Source organism: Oncorhynchus masou, chromosome 12 (genome assembly GCF_036934945.1).
Source record: "Oncorhynchus masou masou isolate Uvic2021 chromosome 12, UVic_Omas_1.1, whole genome shotgun sequence".
NCBI classification, from domain to species: Eukaryota; Metazoa; Chordata; class Actinopteri; order Salmoniformes; family Salmonidae; genus Oncorhynchus; species Oncorhynchus masou.
In genome coordinates, this window is record NC_088223.1 from 72,794,712 (window position 1) to 72,820,015 (window position 25,304).

At 41.9% G+C, this 25,304-nt stretch overlaps 1 protein-coding gene across 6 annotated transcripts in view; it reads right to left on the reverse strand.

Moving 5' to 3' along the window:
* Positions 1 to 25,304, reverse strand: part of LOC135550801 (neural cell adhesion molecule 1-like) — a 328,171-nt gene that overhangs the window by 40,677 nt on the left and 262,190 nt on the right. For 3 of the 6 annotated variants that reach the window (XM_064981919.1, XM_064981917.1, XM_064981922.1), the window contains exons 9-14: positions 23,251 to 23,280; positions 18,093 to 18,243; positions 15,839 to 16,023; positions 15,117 to 15,213; positions 13,995 to 14,162; positions 5,473 to 5,598 (exon numbers count right to left, since the gene is read on the reverse strand). In XM_064981919.1, coding sequence (XP_064837991.1) covers positions 5,473 to 5,598; positions 13,995 to 14,162; positions 15,117 to 15,213; positions 15,839 to 16,023; positions 18,093 to 18,243; positions 23,251 to 23,280 — 757 coding nt within the window. The remainder of the gene's footprint in view (positions 1 to 5,472; positions 5,599 to 13,994; positions 14,163 to 15,116; positions 15,214 to 15,838; positions 16,024 to 18,092; positions 18,244 to 23,250; positions 23,281 to 25,304) is intronic. The other 3 variants (XM_064981920.1, XM_064981918.1, XM_064981923.1) reach the window with 1 other exon arrangement.

Sequence of the window (25,304 nt, forward strand, 5' to 3'; positions counted from 1 at the left end):
TCATTCTCCGGACTGTTTGGTCCTGTGTTTGGGCTGGTCTGTTTTATGCACCCTGTATGCTGGCGTGACCGTTTTTTTTGGCCAGAGAATAAATCAGGATTTACTGAACCCTGCTCTCTGCGCCTGATTCCAACCCACCACACCTAGTAGGCTGTGACACCCATGCTTCATGAGTTGAAATAAAAAAAATCACAGAAATGTTCCATATGCACAAAAAAGGTTCTCTCACATTTTGTGCACAAGTTTGTTTACTTCCCTGTTAGTTAGCATTTATCCTTTGCCACGATAATTCATTACCTGTCAGGTAAGGCATATCAAAAAGATCATTACACAGGGGGTGCTGAGTATTTCTGTCTGTAATAAAGCCCTTTTGTGGGGAAAAACTAATTCAGTTTGGCTGTGGGTGGGTGGGTGGGTGGTTGGGAGTATGCCCTCCAAGGCCCATCCACGGCTGCACCCCTGCCCAGTCATGTGAAATCCATAGATTAGGGCCTAATTTATTTATTTCAAATGACTGATTTCGTTATATGAACTGCAACTCAGTAAAATCTTTGAAATTGTTGCATTTATATTTTTGTTCTGTATATTTAACCCTTACTTTACCAGCTAAGTTGACTGAGAACACATTCTCATCTACAGCAACAACCTGGGGAAAAGTTACAGGGGAGAGGAGGGGGGATGAATGAGCCAATTGTAAGCTGGGAATGGTTAGATGGTCATGATGGTATGAAGGACAGATTGGGAATTAAGACCAATAAGTGCCATGGCATCTTTAATAACCACAGAGAGTCAGGACAAAAGACACCACCTTACACAGGCCAATCATTGCCCTGGGGCATTGGGATATTTTTTATTTTCAGACCAGAGGAAAGAGTGCCTCCTACTGGCCCTCCAACAGCATCTGGGCTCCCATCCAGGGACCAACCAGAATCAACCCTGATAAGTTTCAGAGAAAAACCAGCAGAGGGATGCAGGGTGCTATGCTGCTCTCTTCATCGTGACTGATATACCATCCAAAGTGTAATTAATAACTTTACCATGCTCAAAGGGATATTCAATGTCTGCTTTTTTTAACCCATCTACCAATAGGTACCCTTCTTTGCGAGGCAATGGAAAACCTCCCTGGTCTTCATGGTTGAATCTGGGTTTGAGATTCACTGGGGGTCACTGAGGGACAGATACTTGTACAGTATGTGTGGAGTACAGAGATGAGGTAGTCATTCAAAAATCACGTTAAACACTATCCATGCAGCTCATTATGTGACTTTTTTACTCCTGAACTTATTTAGGCATGCAATAAAAAGGGATTTAATACTTATTAACTCAAGACACTTCAGTTTTTCATTTTGAATTACTTTATTGAAATTCCACTCTGACATTATGGGGTATTGTGTTGAGCCCAGTGACAAAAAGTCAAAATTATATCCATTTTAAATTCAGGCTGCAATACAACAAAATGTGGAAAAGGAGAAGGGGTTTGAACAATCTCTGAAGGCACTGTAACTATTATCAGGAAAAAAAATCATAGATTTATAGAGCTCATGAGCCGTAAAATAAACATACCTAATCAATGTACCTTATAAATTAGGCAATGTTTAGCATTCTGGACAGACTTCAAATAATGTCACAGTACTTTCAAGGTGAGAAAACATTCAGAACATTATGAAATAGAGTAATAGAGAGTTATGACTTTAGGTCACTGTTTATCTGATTAAGGTACTCAATGCTCCAAATCAAGATGAAGTAAAAGGACAAGGCATCTAAACTTCAGACTGAAAAAAGGGTCTAAAGTGGGGAACTAAGGGTGGTTGCTACAGAAGCACAGAGGGTGAAAAGCACAGATGGAAGCAATGCAAGAAGCAAAACAGAATCAGACTGATTCATGCCTTAAATGTGTTGAATCAGAAGTGAATAAACCTAGAGAAAATATCCTTAACTACCACGTACAGCAACACCGTTCAGCATGACTGACAAACTAGGAGGGAGAAAATAAAAGGTGGGGTCGCTTTTCCATTCCAACTCTCGAATTCCTTCAGTGTTTTTAGATGGATAACACAGTGTGTGAATCTGGGCAGATTCATATTATGCTATTTTATTATGCAGCTCTTACAAATGAGATCCAGTGACTTAAATGTGTAAATCGGCCTTAATAAAACATCCCAAAAATGGCGCAATCATAAACTGTTCTGGTAGTAAATGAATCTCTATATTTTCAGATTGAATGTTCCCCCTCTGCCCGTGCTACTCTACGCATACAGTGGCTTGTGAAAGTATTCACCCTTGGCATTTTTCCTATTTTGTTGCTTTACAACCTGGAATTAAACTGTTTTTTTTGGGGGGGGGGGGTTGTATCATTTGATTTACACAACATGCCTACTACTTTGAAGATGCAAAATATTTTTTTATTGTGAAACAAAGAAGAAATAATAAGAAAAAAAACTGAAAACTGAAGCATGCATAACTACCCCCCTCCCCCCCCAAGTCAATACTTTGTAGAGCCACCTTTTGCAGCAATTACAGCTGCAAGTCTCTTTGGGTATGTCTCTATAAGCTTGGCACATCTAGCCGCTGAGATTTTTGCCCATTCTTCAAGGCAAAACTGCTCCAGCTCCTTCAAGTTGGATGGGTTCCGCTGGTTCACAGCAATCTTTAAGTCATACCACAGATTCTCAATTGGATTGAGGTCTGGGCTTTGACTAGGCCATTCCAAGACATGTAAATGTTTCCCCTTAAACCACTTGAGTGTTGCTTTAGCAGTATGCTTAGGGTCTTTGTCCTGCTGGAAGGTGAACCTCAGTCCCAGTCTCAAATCACTGAAAGACTGAAACAGGTTTCCCTCAAGAATTTCCCCGTATTTAGCGCCAGCCATCATTCCTTCAATTCTGACCAGTTTCCCAGTTCCTGCCGATGAAAAACATCCCCACAGCATGATACTGCCACCACCATGCTTCACTGTAGGGATAGGGTTCTTGGGGTGATGAGAGGTGTTGGGTTTGCGCCAGATACAGCATTTTCCTTGATGACCAAAAAAGCAATATTTTAGTCTCATCTGACCAGAGTACCTTCTTCCATATGTTTGGGGTGTCTCCCACATGCCTTTGGCGAACACCAAACATGTTTGCCTATTTTTTTCTGGCCACTCTTCCGTAAAGCCCAGCTCTGTGGAGTGTACGGCTTAAAGTGGTCCTATGGACAGATACTCCAATCTCCGCTGTGGAGCTTGCAGCTCCTTCAGCTTTATATTTGGTCTCTTAGTTGCCTCTGATTAATGCCTGGACCATGAGTTTTGGTGGGCGGCCCTCTCTTGGCAGGTTTGTTGTGGTGCCATATTCTTTCCACTTTTTAATAATAGATTTAATGGTGCTCTGTGGGATGTTCAAAGTTTTGGATATTGTTTTATAACCCAACCCTGATCTGTACTTCTCCTCAACTTTTTCCCTGACCTGTACGGAGAGCTCCTTGGTCTTCATAGTGCCGCTTGCTTGGAGGTGCCCCTTGCTTAGTTGTGTTTCAGACTCTGGGGCCTTTCAGAACAGGTGTATATATACTGAGATCATGTGACACTTAAATAAAGTCCACCTGTGTGCAATCTAACTAATTATGTGGCTTCTGAAGGTAGTTGGTTGCACCAGATCTTATTTAGGGACTTCATAGCATAGGGGGTGAATACATATGCACACAGCACTTTTCCATGTTTTTATTTTATTTATTTTTTAAACAAGCAAATTTTTTTTCATTAGACTTCACCAATTTATACTATTTTGTGTATGTCCATTACATGAAATCCAAATAAAAATATATTTCAATTACAGGTTGTAATGCAACAAAATTGGAAAAACGCCAAGGGGGTGAATACTTTTGCAAGGCACTATATAACAACATTTTCACAACCTGGATTTTGGATTCGTCCGTAGGTAGAACTTGCAGAAACAACCTCTGCTTACTTGTGACTGCATCTGAGATTCAGAATATCAAACCCTCAGTGTTGATTTGTCTGAAGATACCGTTAATCTATAGGAAGGATTGTAATAGGCACAATGTATTGTTTAACTCCAAATTCACTATGTTTTACAAGTTTTGAAGATCCGGGCAAATTTTTTGCCAATCTTGAAGTTAGTAATTGCTTAATAATTAACTCTTCAGTGTCCAGACTAATTGTAAATGTGTGTTTTACCAGAACAGGGTAAAACACTGTAGGCTTATGTGTGTGATGTGTGTTCATTTTTTTGTATGTTCATTTTTTGTGTGTTCATGCTCTCCGATTGGTGCACTCACAAGCACACAGCGCCTCTTTACTAACAAATGTGTTAAAGTGCTAGTCACCACTGTGTTGCAGACGACCAAAATAACACTTGGCCAATTTACCTTGACATCTACACGGATTTTTAGTCCACAAAAATAGCAGCCTTAAATTACATTTGTCAAAATTGTTTTTGATGTTGTGTTGTGTAGTGTGAGTGATGCGAGCGTTGTTCCTTTCATTAAATGATTAGGCATTAGCATGAATTGATCTATCGGATACCTGTCAAGAGAAAATCTCAAAACGACAAAGAATTGTGCTCTGATAACATTTACAGCTGTCATTGTAGATATTGTCTTTCATCGTCCTCATGAAGAGGGACATTGTCCCAAAACAGCTTGCAGAAATGCACGGACTGAAGTTAGCTTCACAATAAATGGAAAAAGTTTGAGTTGTGTAGACTGAGAATGCCGACACACAGAGATAGAGACGAGACAATATGTTTTCTGCACCTAGCAAATTATACTCTGAAGGTTGGGAGGGGTGGTATGTGGGGTAGGGAAGGGGGCTGTCTAGCCCTCTAGAAATAACAACATCCCATGGGGAGAGAAGGACAAAATACACCAGAACTGGGTAAAACACTGTAGGCCTATGTGTGTGTGTGTGTGTGTGTGTGTGTGTGTGTGTGTGTGTGTGTGTGTGTGTGACAAACACACACAGACACTACGATCACCAGGACCAGCGAAAGGGAGGGGGAGGACGGAAATTTGGATGGTTCCCCCCTTCCACCACCCATTAGCTGAAAAACGTAGGTCCCCACCCCTCCTTCCCTAACCTTTCTATGAAACCTAACTTAACGTAACAGGCATAAGAGAAACACCTCAGTGGAATTCCCACAACCAGTTTTCAGTGGAAAAGGAAGCTAGGGTGAAAATAGATGTATCCCTGAAAACCGGAACATCCGCTTGTTGTTGGTAACTCCGCTAAGGCTAATGCAAACAGACACACATGCTGGGGGCAGTTGGCAATGCATCCCTGGAGCGCAGTGGCTGGTCCTTCAAGGAGATCAGAAGGAAGATGCATTATGCATGTGGCGCTGGGAGCTTGGGGGGGATAGGTGGTCGCGGCTGGATGGCTAGACTACACGAGGTGGTGATAGGGAGGAAAAGCATTCGGGTTAGGTGAGTGCTATCTCTCTGCAGGAGGGAACAAGGAAGGAGGGAAGCACTTACGGACTGGCTCTGTCTTGAAGTTCAGAGGAGTGCTGCTCTCGCCCTCACCCTTGCCGTTGATGGCAGACATCTTGACTTCATAGAAGGTCTCAGGCTTCAGGCCAACGATGGTGATCATGCTCAGGCCTGTCGGAAAAAAGGGGGATTTTAGAAAGCTCCATTAAAGACATTGATACAGACCTAGTCACCCGGCTGGCTGATGAAGCCCACTTGTAATGTCTTGGATGGCTCAATGACAAGGATCATCAACGAGATTCAACCCTGGGACGATTTTCTGTTGTTGAGTGGATGGTCAGCAGGCCAGACATAATTACAAATCATTTGTAGACTACAAATTGACTGCAAGAATCCCAAACCGATATAATATTTGACTAAAACATAATCATTTCAAACCTTGCTTACATTTGTATACGATCACTCTACTATGCATAAGAATACTGTGGAATAGATTTCCTAAATTAAAATTACTTGGAGCTGATTTGCTGGTGTTTTTACAAGTCGTATGTCCCAAAATTGCTCAGAATACTTTAAGGGCCAAATAAAATTTCCCACGGGCCTCCAGTTGGGGAACCTTGCTCTAGGATGAGTTATGCAATGGGAGGCCTCTGCTAAGAGGAGCAGAGGGCAGGACAGAGTGATGGCTGTTATTGTGATCTCCTCTCTGTCGAGGAGCAAGACAGTGTGGTGGAAAAGAGAGTGATCTGAGAGGGGGTATGTTGGCACTGTTTTTGTGTATGAGCGAGCGTAGAGGCTGGCCCTTGTCTGTTTGAGTGAGTGAGTGGGGAGGTTTATTGCTTGACACTGTGTGTGTGGTGGGAGTGTGTGTGAGGATGCCATATGTTTAGGTTGTCTGTGGTTTGTTTATGTGTGTGTGTGAATATTTTCTAGTCCATAACTAGGTATCTGTGTGTGTTTGTTGGCAGGCCTTTCACAGTGCAAATGTCTATTGGCAGGCTGTTATGTGTGTGTCTGTGTGCAGAATTGCAGTCACTGGTGTGTAAACCAAGTTGTCTTTAGTTTGGGTGCTTCTCTGTGTGTGTGTGTGTGTGTGTGTGTGTGTGTGTGTGTGTGTGTGTGCGCACATCAGGCTGGGCTGTGACAAGTGGCCCCTGGGTTCTGGGCTGACAGAGCAGCCTGTCAACAATCTGCTGATATATCCCATGTGAGAGTAAGACAGACAGACCAACAGATGTGCCCACATTAGAGTCCTGCATCAGGTTGGATACCCAAGGTTCCCCACAGTTGACCCGCAAAAAAAATCAGCTATTGGGTGGAATGAAAAAATGATTTCAACCTGCAGGTCAGCTCGCGGTTCAGAACAATTATATTGTGGGTCAGAAACGTTAAATAAAATGTTTAAAAATGTACAAACCCAGGAGCTTGTTGTGTTGTGTTGCGAATCACATTCTGTGAGTTTACATACACTGAGGTTGGAGTCATTAAAACACATTTTTCAACCACTCCACAAATTTCTTGTTAATAATATAATATAATATATCCCATTTAGCAGACGCTTTTGTCTTGTTAACAAAGTATAGTTTTGGCAAGCCATCTGTTAGACACATCTGGCGGCTTGTTAACAAACTATAGTTTTGGCAAGTCTGTTAGAACATCTACTTTGTGCATGACACAAGTAATCTTTCCAACAACTGTTTACAGACAGATTATTTCACTTATAATTCACTGTATCACAATTCCAGTGGGTCAGAAGTTTACATACACTAAGTTACTGTGCCTTTAAACAGCTTGGAAAATTCCAGAACATTATGTCATGGCTTTAGAAGCTTCTGATAGGCTAATTGACATCATTGAAGTCAATTAGAGGTGTACCTGTGGATGTATTTCAAAGTCTACCTTCAAACGCAGTGCCTCTTTGCTTGACATCATGGGAAAATCAAAAGAAATCAGCCAAGACCTCAGAAAAAAAGTTGTAGACCTCCACAGGTCTGGTTCATCCTTGGGAGCAATTTCCAAACGCCTGAAGGTACCACGTTTATCCGTACAAACAATAGTACGCACCATGGGATCATGGGACCTCACAGCCGTCATACCGCTCAGGAAGGAGACGCATTCTGTCTCCTAGAGATGAACGTACTTTGGTGTGAAAAGTGCAAATCAATAACAGAACAACAGCAAAGGACCTTGTGAAGATGCTGGAGGAAACAGGTACAAAAGTAGCTATATCCACAGTAAAACGAGTCCTATATCGACATAACCTGAAAGGCCGCTCAGCAAGGAAGAAGCCATTGCTCCAAAATCGGCATAAAAAAGCCAGACTACGGTTTGTAACTGCACATGGGGACAAAGATCGTAAGTTTTGGAGAAATGTCCTCAGGTCTGATGAAACACAAATATAACTGTTTGGCCATAACTACCATCGTTATGTTTGGAGGAAAAAGGGGGAGGCTTGCAAGCCGAAGAACACCATCCCAAACGTGAAGCATGGGGGTGGCAGCATCACGTGGGGCGGCAGGGTAGCCTAGTGGTTAGAGTGTTGAACTAGTATCCGAAAGGTTTCATGTTCAAATCCCCGAGCTGACAAGGTACAAATCTGTCGTTCTGCCCCTGAACAGGCAGTTAACCAACTGTTCCTAGGCCGCCATTGAAAATAAGATTTTTTTCTTAACTGACTTGCCTAGTTAAATAAAGGTAAAAATAAATGTTGTGGGGGTGCTTTGCTGCAGGAGGGACTGGTGCACTTCACAAAATAGATGGCATCAAGAGAAGAACATTTCTGTGGATATATTGAAGCAACATCTCAAAACATCAGTCAGTAAGTTAAAGCTTGGTTGCAAATGGGTCTCCCAAATGGACAATGACCCCAAGCATACTTCCAAAGTTGTGTCAAAATGACCTCAATCCCATAGAAAATTTGTGGGCAGAACTGAAAAGCGTGTGTGAGCAAGGAGGCCTAAACCTGACTCAGTTACACCAGCTCTGTCAGGAGGAATGGGCTAAAACTCACCCAACCTATTGTGGGAAGCTTGTGGAAGGCAACCCTAAACGTTTGGCCAAAGTTTATTAATTTAAAGGTAATGCTAGTAAATACTAATTGAGTCTATGTAAACTTCTGACCCACTGGGAATGTGATGAAAGAAATAAAAGCTGAAATAAATCATTCTCTCATTATTTCACATTCATAAAATAAAATGGTGATCCTAACTGAACTAAGACAGGGAATTTTTACTCTGATTAAATGTCAGGAATTGTGAAAAACTGAGTTTAAATGTATTTGGCTAATGTGTATGTAAACAACTGTATAGGCTACCAGCCATGCATGCATTGGATCAGGGAACTGTCTATTATTTGTGTAGTGCTGAAATGTATGTTTCATCCTCCCACGTTAAAATAAGTTGCTTTCCCTGGCTAGCCTAGCTCACAGAAAAATGTCTAACATAGGATAAATAAAAAGAAAGGTTATGAAATAGACCTAAAGCATCATGGAAACAGGTGCTGCACAAGTAAAATCCCCAGTTTGGTTTGGGACTCATTTTTATTTATTTTTTATTTCACCTTTATTTAACCAGGTAGGCTAGTTGAGAACAAGTTCTCATTTGCAACTGCAACCTGGCCAAGATAAAGCATAGCAGTGTGAACAGACAACACAGAGTTACACATTGAGTAAACAATAAACAAGTCAATAACAGAGTAGAAAAAAATAGTGTCTATATACATTGAATGCAAAAGGCATGAGGAGGTATATAAATAATTACAATTTTGCAGATTAACACTGGAGTGATAAATGATCAGATGGTCATGTACAGGTAGAGATATTGGTGTGCAAAAAGAGCAGAAAAGTAAATAAATAAAAACAGTATGGGGATGAGGTAGGTAAAATTGGGTGGGCTATTTACCGATAAGACTATGTACAGCTGCAGCGATCGGTTAGCTGCTCAGATAGCATATGTTTGAAGTTGGTGAGGGAAATAAACGTCTCCAACTTCAGCGATTTTTGCAATTCGTTCCAGTCACAGGCAGCAGAGAACTGGAATGACTCCTCTCGTTTTCATTAAAAGCGGGAAAATGCTTTTAAGTGTGCAAAGCTATCTAGGCAAAGTGTGGCTATTTGAATCTCAAATTTTAAATATATTTTGATTTGTTTAACACTTTTTTCCTTACTACATGATTCCATATGTGTTATTTCATAGTTTTGATGTCTTCACTATTATTCTACAATGTATAAAATAGTAAAAATAAAGAAAAACCATTGAATGAGTAGGTGTTCTAAAACGTTTGACCGGTAGTGGGGTCAAATAAACCGTTGAAGCTGCTTCAGTCTTAGTTAGCTAGCTGTAAAAAGTGTTTGTGTTGTAACCTTAGTCTATTTAGCTAGCTCAAACCATTTAATATGCCACAATGGATATCAGAATGTAGCTTCACCAAAGTACCCACACAAAGGAGGAGAGCGATGAGTAACAGCAGCAGCATCAAACCACAAAGGCCGCTGCCAAGCCCAGCAGTGATGATGCTGCCGAGCTCCAGCTAGCTCCATGTGCAGAGCCTACCCACCCTTCCACAAGCACCATCAGGATAATGGCTCCACAGCCACCCCCACCTCCGACTGTTCCTGCTGATCTTGGAACAGAGGAGCCAACCCAAGTTAGTCTAGAATCCTACCCTAGCCGCAGGTTTTATGTCCAAAAACATTCATTTAATAGCAATTGGTTCATAGGAAGAGAGTGGTTGGACAACTGCAGATGCTATTACATGTTTTTATTTTATTTTTTACCTTCATTTAATTAGGCAAGTCAGTTAAGAACAAATCCTTCTTTTCAATGATTGCCTAGGAACAATGTGTTAACTGCCTTGTTCGGGGGCAGAACAACAGATTTTTACCATGTCAGCTCAGGGATTCGAGCTTGAAACCTTTCAGTTACTAGTCCAACGCTCTAACCACTAGGCTACCTGCCATCCCGGTTTTCTACGTAGCCTATTGGATTAACTTGCTGTAAATCACAGATGGGAAACTTTGATAGGGGCGGGGGCCACAAAAAACAGACCTCATCATAAGGGGCCGCAGTGGCTCATGGGTCCTCGGTGGCCCACATCCTTCAACCCCCCCCCGACCTTGCGAGAAAAACATTATAGCGGCCCCCTTTGTGCCAGCGAATATACCTAATAATATTTTTAATAATAATATTTTTTTATTATGTAACTGATGATCAATGGGCCGATACATGGGCCAAATTTGACCTGTAGGGCGCTTTCCATCGTGCTGATATAGAGCAGCAGAGAGGCTACAGTTTTCAAACAATGATTTTGGAGTCTCGGCATTTGAACTTTATGTTTACTGTGGTATAGCATAATTATATAAGCAGAATTCAATATAATTCCAAGCAAGAATCACCAAACATGTGGAGTTTCAACTGTCCCCTTGGTCACTTGATCCTGGCGCCCGGTCTGTTATGTCGGCTATAGGCTTTCATTAGGTAATAACAGAGCGATTTAACAGAGCGATTTAAGATGTCAATGAGCCGCATCTCATTGTAAAACTAAAAAGATATCATTAATTCATGACATGGTTTCCTTTTATCCAAATGTTGAAAAGTCATGCAGACAAATCAATTCATGCAGGGAGGGGAATAATCGCTACTACTCCTACTCTGGAGTCATAAAAACAATACTATTTGGCAGGTCACAGATTGGTTCTCGGAACAAATCTATGCTGGTATGTCAGGTTGCGGAGGAAAATCTTATGTCGGATATCAGGTGGGGCTCAGAATTGATGTGGCCGGTGTGGGGCGAGTGTAGCTCCAAAAAATGGACACGCGCAGGATTCTAGCCCATATAGACTTCTAGCCCTGTCAGGATTTGGCCAGGGTTGTTCCGGGTTTTGGTCAGTAGATGCCCCCATTGTGCTTTTTGTCCCTATGTTTTTCCCTTGATCCCCATTATTATTTGCACCTGTGTCTCGTTTCCTCTGATTGTATTTAAACCCTTTGTTTCCCTCAGTTCTGTGCTCTGTGTTTGTATGTTAGCACCCTGCCCTAGTGTTCTGTGTGCTCTTGACGATTCCGGGTGACGTTCTTGTGGTATTCTGTTTTTGTTTTTGTTTATTTTTGGTGAGTTTCTTTTGAGGTCTTTTTGTGTTTTACCTACCACCTTTTGGATTTGCCATTTTTTGTATTTTAGGATTTTTTCTTTATTAAATACACCGTCTTAAGTACTGCTGTGTCTGCCTCATCTTCTGGGTTCTGCTGTCTATTCGTGGCTCAGTTGGTTAAGTGACTGTTTCTCACTCCGGAGACCCAGGTTCGAAACCGGGTCCTGACAAGCCCCTGACAGTTTTGGCGTGTTGTGCTGCCGCACTGATAATCAAATTCTAATATCTACCCCAATATCCTACATAAGTTCACCAACTACTTCTCTGATAGAGTTCAGTGTGTCAAATCGGAGGGTCTGCTGTCCGGACCTCTGGCAGTCTCTATGGGGGTGCCACAGGGTTCAATTCTTGGACCGACTCTCTTCTCTGTATACATCAATGAGGTCGCTCTTGCTACTGGTGAGTCTCTGATCCACCTCTACGCAGACGACACCATTCTGTATACTTCTGGCCCTTCTTTGGACACTGTGTTAACAACTCTCCAGGCAAGCTTCAATGCCATACAACTCTCCTTCCGTGGCCTCCAATTGCTCTTAAATACAAGTAAAACTAAATGCATGCTCTTCAACCGATCGCTACCCGCACCTGCCCGCCTGTCCAACATCACTACTCTGGACGGCTCTGATTTAGAATACGTGGACAACTACAAATACTTAGGTGTCTGGTTAGACTGTAAACTCTCCTTCCAGACCCATATCAAATATTTCCAATCCAAAGTTAAATCTAGAATTGGCTTCCTATTTCGCAACAAAGCATCCTTCACTCATGCTGCCCTTGTAAAACTGACCCTCCTACCAATCCTCGACTTTGGCGATGTCATTTACAAAATAGCCTCCAATACCCTACTCAACAAATTGGATGCAGTCTATCACAGTGCAATCCGTTTTGTCACCAAAGCCCCATATACTACCCACCATTGAGACCTGTACGCTCTCGTTGGCTGGCCCTCGCTTCATACTCGTCGCCAAACCCACTGGCTCCATGTCATCTACAAGACCCTGCTAGGTAAAGTCCCCCCTTATCTCAGCTCGCTGGTCACCATAGCATCTCCCACCTGTAGCACATGCTCCAGCAGGTAGATCTCTCTAGTCACCCCCAAAACCAATTCTTTCTTTGGCCGCCTCTCCTTCCAGTTCATGCTGCTAATGACTGGAATGAACTACAAAAAGCACTGAAACTGGAAACACTTATCTCCCTCACTAGCTTTAAGCAACTGTCAGAGCAGCTCACAGATTACTGCACCTGTACATAGCCCACCTATATTTTAGCCCAAACAACTACCTCTTTCCCTACTGTATTTTATTTATTTATTTATTTTGCTCCTTTGCACCCCATTATTTTTATTTCTACTTTGCACATTCTTCCATTGCAAATCTACCATTCCAGTGTTTTACTTGCTGTATTGTATTTACTTTGCCACCATGGCCTTTTTTTGCCTTTACCTCCCTTATCTCACCTCATTTGCTCACATCGTATATAGACTTGTTTATACTGTATTATTGACTGTATGTTTGTTTTACTCCATGTGTAACTTTGTGTCGTTGTATGTGTCGAACTGCTTTGCTTTATCCTGGCCAGGTCGCAATTGTAAATGAGAACTTGTTCTCAACTTGCCTACCTGGTTAAATAAAGGTGAAATAAAAAATAAAAAATAAATAAGTTTTGATGGGCGGCATATAGCCTAGCGGTTAAGAGTGTTGGGCCAGTAAACAAAAGGTCCCTGGTTTGAATCCCTGAGCTGGCAAGGAGGAAACATCTGCTGTTCTACCCTTGAGAAAAGCAGTTAACCCCCAACACCAACTGATCCTCGGGTGCAGTGGATGTGGATTAAGGCAGCCGCCCGCACCTCTATGATTCAAAGGGATTGGGTTACATGTGGAGGACACATTTCGTTTGAATGCATTCAGTTGTGCAACTGAATAGGTCTCCCCTTTCCCCTTATATTTTATTTACACGTTATTTATCCAGGACCCATTGAGGTGGATTTGTCTCCTCCAAGAGAACACTGGCCAAGACTCAATATGAATGACGTTCACATTTCTGGCTTGCTTTGATAAACTAGCCTACTCCAGAAACATTTCTGTATGTATATGGCTCTGGTCTACTGGCAATGTCATCTTGTCTGTCTGTCTGTCTGTCTGTCTGTCTGTCTGTCTGTCTGTCTGTCTGTCTGTCTGTCTGTCTGTCTGTCTGTCTGTCTGTCTGTCTGTCTGTGAGTCTGTCTGTCTGTCTGTCTGTCTGTCTGTCTGTCTGTCTGTCTGTCTGTCTGTCTGTCTGTCTGTCTGTCTGTCTGTCTGTGAGTCTGTCTGTCTGTCTGTCTGTCTGTCTGTCTGTCTGTCTGTCTGTCTGTCTGTCTGTCTGTCTGTCTGTCTGTCTGTCTGTCTGTCTGTCTGTCTGTCTGTCTGTCTGTGAGACTCACCATCCTCTGCGTCGTACTCCCTGCTGGTCCAGTCTTGGCCCTTCATGCGCCACTCGGCCCGATATTTGAGGATGGCAACTCCGCCGCTGGCATCGGGCTCCTCAAACTCTACAACGGCTGTACTGGAGAAAGGCTCCACGCGCTCGATGGCGGGCGCCGACGGCACATCTACACAACACCACGGAAACATACAGGTTTAATCCTGTCCCTGGATACCCACAGGATGTGTAGCCAATCAGGATCAAGGATTTCAAAGATTCAACCAATCATAGGGCCACATGTGAAGAGGTCAGTCTATAATGGTTTCAGGGTGCTGGCAGTCTCATGTTACTACAGGTGACGGGAGCGATAGTACATGTGAAATGCTGTGCCAACTGCAATGGAATAATGCAAATGATATCTTCCAAATCCTTTTGGCAAGTCTTAGGCACTCAAGAACATGTTGGGATGATATTCTGAGAAGCACATGGTTTACTGACACAGGGTCCCTAAACAACTAGCTTAAAAATGTAAGCATGGTTCTCCCATTGGTCCACTCACAAGCACACATTGAAACTCTACTAAAAAAGGTGTTAAAGTGCATGTCACCACTGTGTTGCAGTTGGCCAACTACCCATGACATCTGCACTGCTTTATAGTCTGCCAAAATAGCAGCCCTCAATTTGCACTAAACGCCAATATGTCTGAAAACGCCCTGGAAATTATACCCATTATGTTTTTATCACAATGGCACTTCACCTTAACAACTGAAAAGTAACTAATCTTGAAGCTATAAACAGTAAGTTAACCTCCAGATGTGATGTATGAAACTAACAGAGAAAAATACTTGAGGTTTCTAAAGTAAAATCAAGACCAAACTTCACGGTGGGCCTCCGCTGAACTGTTCCAGAAATGGTTGAGACTGCTTGAGGTGTGGTAATGACACTGGGCGGCTGTACTATATGCATTGGATTTTCCTTCCATTTAAATGAAAAACAAACTTCTATTGCTATCTTGGTGCAGCTATACAGTTTCATAATGAATTCACAATCAATTAAACAATAACGAATACATATGAATCTGAATATATCTTGGTGAAATCATTGTGTACAGTATATTACAGAGTAAGACACATTTACTGACCTGCTTGGATGAGGAGGAACTCCTTGGACTCTGTTCCGATTAAGTTGGTGGCTGTGCAGTTGTAGCTTCCAAAGTCATTCTGGGAATCTGGGGTGACCTAAAAGAAGAAATAAGATGTCTGCATCAACAACATCTTCTTCCTTCAGTGATCTGACGTACCCCAGACGATAGCAGTGCCTTTTGTTCCTCACCACTTGCACACGTCTTGCTCAATAATGATCAAGTGGTGGGGGCGGATGGACCCTCCGGTGGCACCATTAACCCGGCATTTTAGTGTAAATGTACCAGCGGCTCATACAGGCCTCTTTGTGCCACAGAGAGTGTTCTGGGTTCAGGGGACTCGGGGCATGAAACTCCCTTTTGAATGGGAAGTCTCACTGCCCGAGATTCAGCACAGCAGGTCATGCATGCTGACTGTATCTACCCAGGTCCTGGGAACAGACTCAAGGGTTGTGTCCCATATGGCACCCTAATCCCATTATAGTGCACTACTTAGACCAGGGCCCATAGGGTCAAAAGTAGTGCACTATAGGGAATAGGGCGCCATTTGGGATGCAGAATATGTTCTATGTTCTGCTTGAGAAACCCAGTTTGAGCTTGCGTTTTAACATCTGTAAATTGTATAACCCAAAAAGTAGTTGTCAATCCCAGGAGGAATGTAACTACTGAGGTTACGTCCTTTAGAAAGGCAATTAAACCATCTTAGCCCTATTGTACCATACCTCGAGGTAGCTAATGGCTGGTGTGTTGTAGATCTTGACGTTGGTGGTGTTCGCGCTAGGCAGCTGCTGGCCATCTCTGAACCACACCACCGAGGCCCCCGGATGGGCCAGAACCTCACAGCTGATGTTGGCAGCGTTCCTTTCCCAGGTGTAGACCGTCACTGAGCCCTGGATCTTAGGAGCATCTGCAATGGCATGGGGGGGTCACCAGAAGGTCAACACACAGACTTCTGTTTATAAACATACTGCAGCAGACATAGCAACCTGTCCACCACAAACATAAAATCTATAAATAGCTGAAACACTATCCTGAATAAATACTAGAATACTATATTACTAGTACTCAGGGTGTTTTTTTATTGTTCTGGATACGTCTCCCACAGCAAGCACTATACTAAAAACATTTTACATTAAAAAAGTTGCCCATTCTGTTTTTTGTTTTTTCTATGAGGACATAAGGCTGTATACATCATATCGTGAGCATAATAACTTTGTGCTACACCGTGAAATACAATCACAGAAGCTGCTGTGGTTAGTTGCATTCAAGGAAAAAGTGTTGAGCCAGCAACTCAGTGTAAAAATAACGCTAGATAAGACAGAGGCTGAATCTTCATTTGGCACCTCTACATGATACATACATTTGTTTTATTATAAACCTACCGTGTAAAAAATACTTTTTATTTGTTGGTGTATATGATTCTTTGCTTTGCCTTTAAATGGCAAGCATAGATCAACCAGTGGTCAGTAAAACATTTTCACTTAATGCCACTCTATGCACTCTATTTAACCGATTCACTGCAGTTGCTATAGAGCTATCACAATTTATTGATCTAGCACACACCCCTCAAGCGTTTTAGTCAAGCATGTTTTATATTGTAAATAAGTAACCCTGGGATTCACTGGCCCCACATAAACTGTGTAAAATATTGTACTTCTCTCTAATATGTTCCTGATACTAAGGTCTCCCATGACACTGCTAGGCCTTGGTTCAAGTTCCCACCCTGGGTACTTTATGCCATTGCTGTCCCCAGCTGTTGGGATTGATGGACATCGCTAAATCGGCAGATTCTCCATCCCGCTCCCCCTATAAGGCCTTGCTCCTTTTCCGCAATCTCATCCCACTCTCTGAGTCTGTGACAAGCCTGTGCCCACGACCCTGCCATTCAATTACTCTATACTGGCCCAGCTAAATGGATTTCTCAAAATAAACCCTGCTTATCGAGAGGAGAGCTAAAACAATCATTGTTTTAATAAGATATTCATGCCAAACAGACTGATGTGCACCGAAAGAGCCAAGGCCAAACAGAAAAGACATTAACACTTTCCTATCAGCACATGGGTAGCACAAACAAAGATCGCACACCACAGATAATGAGAATTGAGTGTCTCAATGGTCTCAATCCTCCTATGTGTAGATACTGTCCTGATTGTACAATCTGGTTGAGTTTAATTTTGGAGGGAGAGAGCTCTGCTCAAGACAAAGCACCTTTTATTTTCACTAATTACTGTGCAACACTGAACTAACAACCTGATTACCCACTAGCCAGACTCCGGCTAAACGCTAGTCCTCACAATCCTATCAATTGTTTATTGTGATGCTATCTGGTTTTCGGAGCAGATTGCCTGTGTTTGGGGAAAGGGAATTTAATCCAATTAGACGTTCATTATTGGGTACATACTGTATTTTTTTCTCTCTCTTCCTTCTCCATATTCATGGAACATTTGAATGTGCAAAAGTGAGATTACGCATGATTTGGCTCTCACTTGCATGTGCACAGCTCTGTGTTATGTACCGTTAGCTGGCTGTGACTGTAATCTGATGCGTCTGGAACTCATTAACATTGAAATATACTAGCCCATATTCCTTTCGTAAGCCAGAAAATTCAATTCAATCTTTGGCAAGCCTACAAAGCTGTCCTTACAGAGTTCTAGATACTGTGAACAATCCATTAAAATATACTGACACAGCAGAAAGGAAAAATCAAAAGGTTCATAGGTCATGGGTCCATCCATGGCTTCTGGTGTAAAGTGTGTCAAATTCAAGAGTAGTTGTCTTTTGGTGACTTCTGATCTAGCAAGAATTTCTTGGACTACCCCTCTCCATGACAATCTCATCGATAAAGTATAAAATTGTTATTTGCCTATGGTCGTGAGGATTCAGGAAACTTTTGAAGATACGGGTAAAAAATGGTATCAGTGAAAACGGATGTGAGGTGTGATGTGAAAAGTAAATAGTGACAGATAGGTGTCTTACAGCGCACTTCCAGGTACATTGTCTGCTGGTCCTGACCAATGGAGTTGCGGGCAGTGCAGAGGTACTGGCCAGCATCGGTGAACTGCACATACTTTAGGGTTAGAGAGGACACCCGTGCGTGAGTACGCACCATTACGTTCCCATCAAGACTCTATGAGGAAGAAAAGAGAAGAACCACAATGAACACTGACTATTTCATTTTAATTTATTTGTACCTTTATTCATGTTTTTGGATTACTTGACCACTCAAGGTGCAACCTTCTTTCTTCGGTTTTAAAATTTATTTTTTTCTGTGCACCTGTCAGAATTTGGACAGAATTTCATTTTCCTAGAATTGTCTTTTTCTACACAATTCCTTAACAAAATATTGCCAAATAAAGATGGCAAACATCCACCGGATGTTTTTAGATATTATCTTGGCTGCTTTGCAGGAGGTGGTGGGGAAACCAAACACATCAATAATGGAGCAAATCAATGCAGCAGGTTTTCTAAAAGCATGTCTGAAAACAAATCCAACAGCTATACTTCCAGCTTGCTTTGGGCTTCACACAGCTTCACACAGCTTCACACCAATGAGCAGAAATACATATACTTGTTAAGGTACTAACACTCTCTGACTATTTTCTAAACAGCATTCCACACACTTCAGCTTTTATTTTATTTGAATAATAGATTCAGAATTGATACGTGAGGCCATCCCTACTGTGTTATCTTCTCTGAGTCGTGAGAATGGCTGTGCAGCACTGTAAAAACAGCTGGCTGAGGATCTGAAGAGTGCCCTACAACCTTTTCAAAGGGCAGCATTAATCTTGTGTTAAGGGAATTTTAGAGCAAGCATCTGCTCCTGTGTCTTATGAGCCTGAATATAAATAATGCAGCACATCTAAGTGCAAAGGCTGTTTTCAGTTATTCTATGATAAAGAGCTAATTTCATTGACAAAATCAAAATGGTACTGAAACTCAATATGGCATTTAATGGGAAGATTGGTTAATGAATGGCACACACTGATATCAAGGAAAACATGAAAGTTAATTGACCCGTTTTAACCGTTGAGAAGTCTCTTCCCTGATTTTAATAGATGTATTAGTCATGCCAGCTGAAACCCTATTAGATAAGCTGTCAAAAGATGTAAGATGTTCATCATGCTCGTACTGTCAGTAGTAGACTTAAACGCATTAAACTAAGTCACGCCATCTTGAAAATGTTTCATGGCAAGCAGGACGCCAGTATCAAAATAGGTGTGGTGACACTAACAAATGAGTAAAGGGTGCATCATAACTTATCTGGAAAGTCTATGCATCTCACAGTATCACTAAATCAATAGCATTGACATGTACATCATCAATCTACATCAATCTAATTATTGGATCAGTTGTGGGGAATAGTCAGCAAATGATCTTCAGGTCAATGTTTCTGAGACAGAACTTGTTTATTACTGTATGTGTGACATCATGTAACACCCTTTGGGAGGTCTTCTTAAGTCCACAAATGACTTGTTCAATGGCCAGAGGGGATTTGGTCTGTATCGCACATTTGGGGCTTTGCAATTCAATCTATTCGGTAAGTCGATTTAAGGTGGGATGGCTTAGTCATGATCCAAAGACATTGAGTGCTTTAAATTATAGACAGGCTTTTTGGAGCGTGGATCCCATCCCGTTTTTGCCTCACGCTTCATAACCTGTTAGTATGCAGGGCTGTCTACATAGCAGCTTCCTCGCCAAGTAATTGGTGGTAAGCTACACATGCAGGGCCTTTCTCATTACATGTGTTCCGAGGCGGGGGGAAAATGTAATATATATGCAGTGTGGACATTGCTTTACATTGTGAGGGTCGGTCGTACGCTAGCAAAGCTGAGGCACGATTCATGTCACACCTTCCCCTCGTGCAGATATTCTTGTGTTGTCACATATCAAGAGGAACAGGAGAGAGAGAGAGTGAGGGAGCTTTGCAAAAGGGAGGCTTTGCAATGTGGTCCCATAATACAATTCTGTGTCTGTGGCTCTTATCTCCTCTAATAAAAAGAGCAGAAGCATCATTCTGCCAACCCCTTTTCTCATTCTAATAAAAGTTCATGGAAAATAGGATGGCTGGCTGAGCCCAGGAACAAGAGTGAAAAACCCAGCTCGATGTCTCACCAAGCCTTCAGAAACGGTCGTGCCTGCTCGGGATGGGTGTCTCGCTTCTCTCTCAAAAGGTGTCATGTCTGAAGGAGGCCAGACTAGAGTGTGCTACAGACGCCGTGACACACTTACAGTGGGGTTTTGCTAAACTGACCAACTGACCCGTCGTATTGAGGGTGAACCCAGGAAAGCATGGATAAATCCTCTACCCATGGTGCCCATGTCAGTAATTGACACAACCAGCGTACACGAGGCAAATGTTGACTCAAACAATGGTGAAAGATCAGAGCAGCTTATTCGAAATATCAAAAGCAAAGACATGGTATGACATTATGTGGAATGCAAACTACTTTTCCTACAAACTATGTGTCTATAATACCAGGGACTAAGACAGCTGGAACACTACTGGGCATCTGAAAAGAAGGATTTAGCAACACTAGTTGTTATCTACTGAAGCTACGCTAAAATTAGCATTGGAGTGCCAAAATACACTACATATCCAAAGGTATGTGGACACCTGCTCGTCTAAAATCTCATTCCAAAATCTTGGGCATTAATATGGAGTTGGTCCCCCCTTTGCAGCTATAACAGCCTCCACTCTTCTGGGAAGGCTTTCCACGAACATTTCTGAGGGTGTTCGAGGGGGTTGAGGTCAGGGCTCTGTGCAGGCGAGTCAAAATCTTCAACAAACCATTTCTGTATGGACTTCGCTTTGTGCACGGGGGAATTGTCATGCTGAAATAGGAAAGGACCCTACCCCAAACTCTCATTGTATGCTGGAGCGTTCAGATTTCTCTTCACTGGAACTTAGGGGCCTAGCCCAAACCATCAAAAACAGCCCCAGGCCATTATTCCCCCTCCACCAAACTTTACAGTTGACACTATGCATTGCAGCAGGTAGCGTTCTCCTGGCATACGCCAAAACCAGATTCTTCCGTCGGACTGTCAGATGGTGAAGTGTGATTCACTCCAGCGAATGCGTTTCCAATGCTCCAGAATCAAATGGCGGCGAGCTTTACGCCACTCCAGATGACGCTTGGCATTCCGCAAGGTGATCTTAGGCTTGTGTGCGGCTGTTCGGCCATTGAAACCCATTTCATGAAGCTCCTGACAAACAGGTATTGTGTTGACATTACTTTCAGAGGGAGTTTGGAACTCGGTAGTGAGTGTTGCAACCGAGGACAGATGATTTTTACACGCTACTCGCTTCAGCACTCTGTAGTCCCGTTCTGTGAGCTTGTGGGGCCTACCACTGTCGACACCTTCCTAATAAGTGGTTATGAAATCAACGATATGAGAGGAATTAATGCAAAATGAGGAGGGACTGAACTTGAGGGCAAGTTGCAGATTAGCAATCAGAACATCTAATGTAAAATGGACGTTCAAAAGGAAGCGTCTCATTTCATAAACTCGAATTGGACTTCATTAGTCGTAGACATTTCATTGTTCGTAGACATTTCCACTTCACAATAATAGCACTTACAGTTGACCGGGGAAGCTCTAGCAGGGCAGACATTTGGTGAACTGACTTGTTGGGGTCCTGTGTGGCTCACTCGGTAGAGCATGGCGCTTGCAACGCCAAGCGTCGTGGGTTCGATTCCCGCTGGGACCACCCATATGTAAAAGTAGTGGCCCCAGCCGACTTGTAAGTCGCTTTGGACAAAAGCGTCTGCTAAATGGGATATATTATTGTTGGAAAGGTGGCATCCTATGATGGTTCCATGTTGACATTCACTGAGTTCTTCAGAACGGGCCATTCTACTGCCAATGTTTGTCTATGGAGATTGCATGGCTGTGTGCTTGATTTTATACATCTGTCAGCAATGGGTGCAGCTGAAATAGCCGAATCCACACATTTGAAGGGGTGTCCACATACTTTTGTATGTGTATTAAATTATTGGAATTCTGAATTATCAGAATTTCAGTTATGAAGATACAGTATGTTGGCTGTGGGGTGATTATCTAGGCTACATGGCCATCTTCCTGAACTGATACTCAAAACCTAAAAACTGACGTTTGGGTTTTCTGATGTGAATTCATGGTTGGATGCCAGAGTAAAGATCAACTGAGACCTGAATTAATAATGAAGATGTTATAGATACAAGAAGCTATGTTTTCCAATGAACAGAACTTCAGAGTATTTTTTTTGTACATGCAGTGGGATTCATTAATAACGGCTTGCAAGATGATAACTGGGAGTTTTCATCTGTAGTTAAAACTCTGGGAAACTTATTTTCCCCAATCCACACCATTCATATGTCACTGAATCATTCATTATAAACACAGAACACATTTTGATGAATATTCAAACAAAATCAACAGGTATGCCTAATGTGACAGAGACATTGAGATTGTTGAGTAAATGCCTCGGATATTTACCACAAAGGCATAAGCATTTCTTGAATTCTTCTTATATTATTTATTTTTCTTTCTTTCTAACAAGCAGTGGAGAAGACAATATTAAGGTGCATCTCTATTTTAGGGTTTTCTTGTGCAGTCTACAGCATGGCTGGTTAGTGTTTTCAAAAGGCTCAGCTAGATTGGCTTGGCTTGGTCCACGGCAGAGCAGAGAGTGTTGGCTAATTGAGGTTTTTCAATGTTGCCTGGCTAAACAGGACTTGCAGTCATTGGGACGAGCCTGGCAGTTATCACACCATGAATGGGAATGAAAACAGCTACAAGGAAGTAGACCTGGAGCATCTGCAGCTATGGGGGAACCGTTGACACCTTTCTAATAAGTGGTTATGAAACCAACGATATGAGAGGAATTAATGCAAAATGAAGAGGGACTGAACTTGAGGGCAAGTTGCAAATTAGCAATCAGAACATCTAATAAAAAATGGACGTTCAAAAGGAAGCGTCTCATTTCATACTCCCGAATTTGACTTCATTAGTCTGGAATCATATTTGTGGTAGATTTTGGAGAGTTTGAGAGGGGACAAAAAGCCAACACTGATGCTCTGCAGTGAACAGGGTTTGTCTAGATCCAGTGTGAAGCACTGGATCTGGAGTCTGGCTACGTGTTCAGTAGCCATACCTCAAATGTCTCGGGCCGAGTCCAAGAAGCCTGGAGAGGACAAACACACAGGGAACAACACACAAAACAGCGGGGAAAAAAGCCTTTCAAAATTAACCCTCAAACACAAAGCTCAAGACATGCATTGCATTGAAATGCACATGTTAGTTGCTGCTGATACAGGCTGTATTTTACCTGTAGAGGTCCAGTGAAATTAGCTCATGTTCAAAACAAAGATGCAAGGGGTTTAATGAGAAAATACATGTTAAAGAAGTGTAAATAAAACATGGCCATGTCCGAAATCTGTCTTGCCTATGACTTACTAAAACTACACACTCTGTACTAATTATTTTACATGCTATTTAGAATGTACTGTTTAGTAAAATTGTATGCAGTAAGCAACAAATATCAACATACAAGACTCACCCAAACTGAGGTGGCGCCATCTAATGCAAAACTGTGTTGTTTTCCCGCCATTCATTCATTTTGGTACTGCATGTCTGGTACAGTCGTGGGTATGAAAAGATTATTCTCTACCTCAAAAGCATGCATTGAATTAATACTAAATGAAAGCTGAAAAGAGTATAGCATCCAGCCATTTAAAGCATACGACAGTTCAAAATTTCACATTCTATAAAACAATATATTTTTTCACACTCAAAATGCCTTCATTTTTGAATGCAAGTCTGGGTATTCGGACATGGCCATTTAAATATTTATTTTAGGTGAATAAGCCCTCACCGCCAATGATGACTTATCTAGATTTTGTTTCAAAATTGCCCTCAAACATTTTACTTTTATTACTTTAACAGCTTCCAACAGCTTCCAACAGCTTCAGCTTTGTCATTTTCAGTTTTCTATGTTATCATCTCATCACAAGCAATAACAAAAACAACAGCATGATCATCAACAACCAAAGGACACACACTGGATATGCAGTTTCAAGGCTGGAATAGGATGAAAACATTTTTTAAGGGGGATTTGTGATATTCCGGTACGAAAGGTGTCAAACCTACAGCATTCTGACAAGGCTGTTCTTTCACCCCATCATCCCAAAGGTCACCTGCACCATGGGACATGTACGCTGACAAGTGATCAAAATGCCAAACCATGAAAGGAAGCTCTGCAATGCATGATGGGAGGCTCTCTTATTAGGACGCTAAATGCTAATTAATGAAATATGAGGGCATTGACACTAATTTTGAGCAAGACATTGTTTGCCTAATCAGTAGCCAATATTGTTGCTAGGATATTCTACACCTTGATTATTACCTTTAGGTTTTAACATTTATACTAATTAAAGTAATATATTTAAAGAACCCCTTATATGAACTTTTCTTCCTAAAATAATTTGTTACACAACCCCTGATGTTTGCTGTATTGAAAGATTGTACAAAAACATTATTTCTTGCCAGGTGGTTTTCATGCAGTCCGTTTTAGTTTGAGATACATAAGGAATCAATAGATGAATTCTTTGGTGGAACGTGTCATGATGAATATGCATGCGCAATCTCATAGATTTGATCCACAACTCTGATAAATCAAAAGGGACATGAATGGAAGATGGAGAGAGGTAGGAAGGAACTGGTTCAATGACAGATGACTGAATGACAAAGAACCAATGGAATCTTTGACAGCTTTTATCACAGGAACAGCAGGTTGATCCCATTACAGAGGGCGGTAAATAAAATCCTCGGTGACACCCAGAAAAAAAGAGGCAGACAGATACAGAGTGAAAGGGAGGAGATAGACACTGGGGTTAGTGAGCAGTGACAAAGCAATGTTATCCAGGTGGATCATTCGTGTTAGTAGAGGACGGTGTTATAAGTTTTAGACAAGACTGTCATGTATGCACTGTTGACTTGGACTGGTTCCATTGATTTCCACTGATATATGACATTGGGAATTGTAAGTGGCTTGGGATTCTTAATTAAAGTGACTTCCTTCAATCTAGAGTAATACACCTTACCAGAAGGGAAGATGGTCCAGATACGACAATACTATCTAGAATATCAATCAAGTGAAAATAAAATAGTAATAGTCAGTTCTATTATTATTACAAAATGTATTCAAAA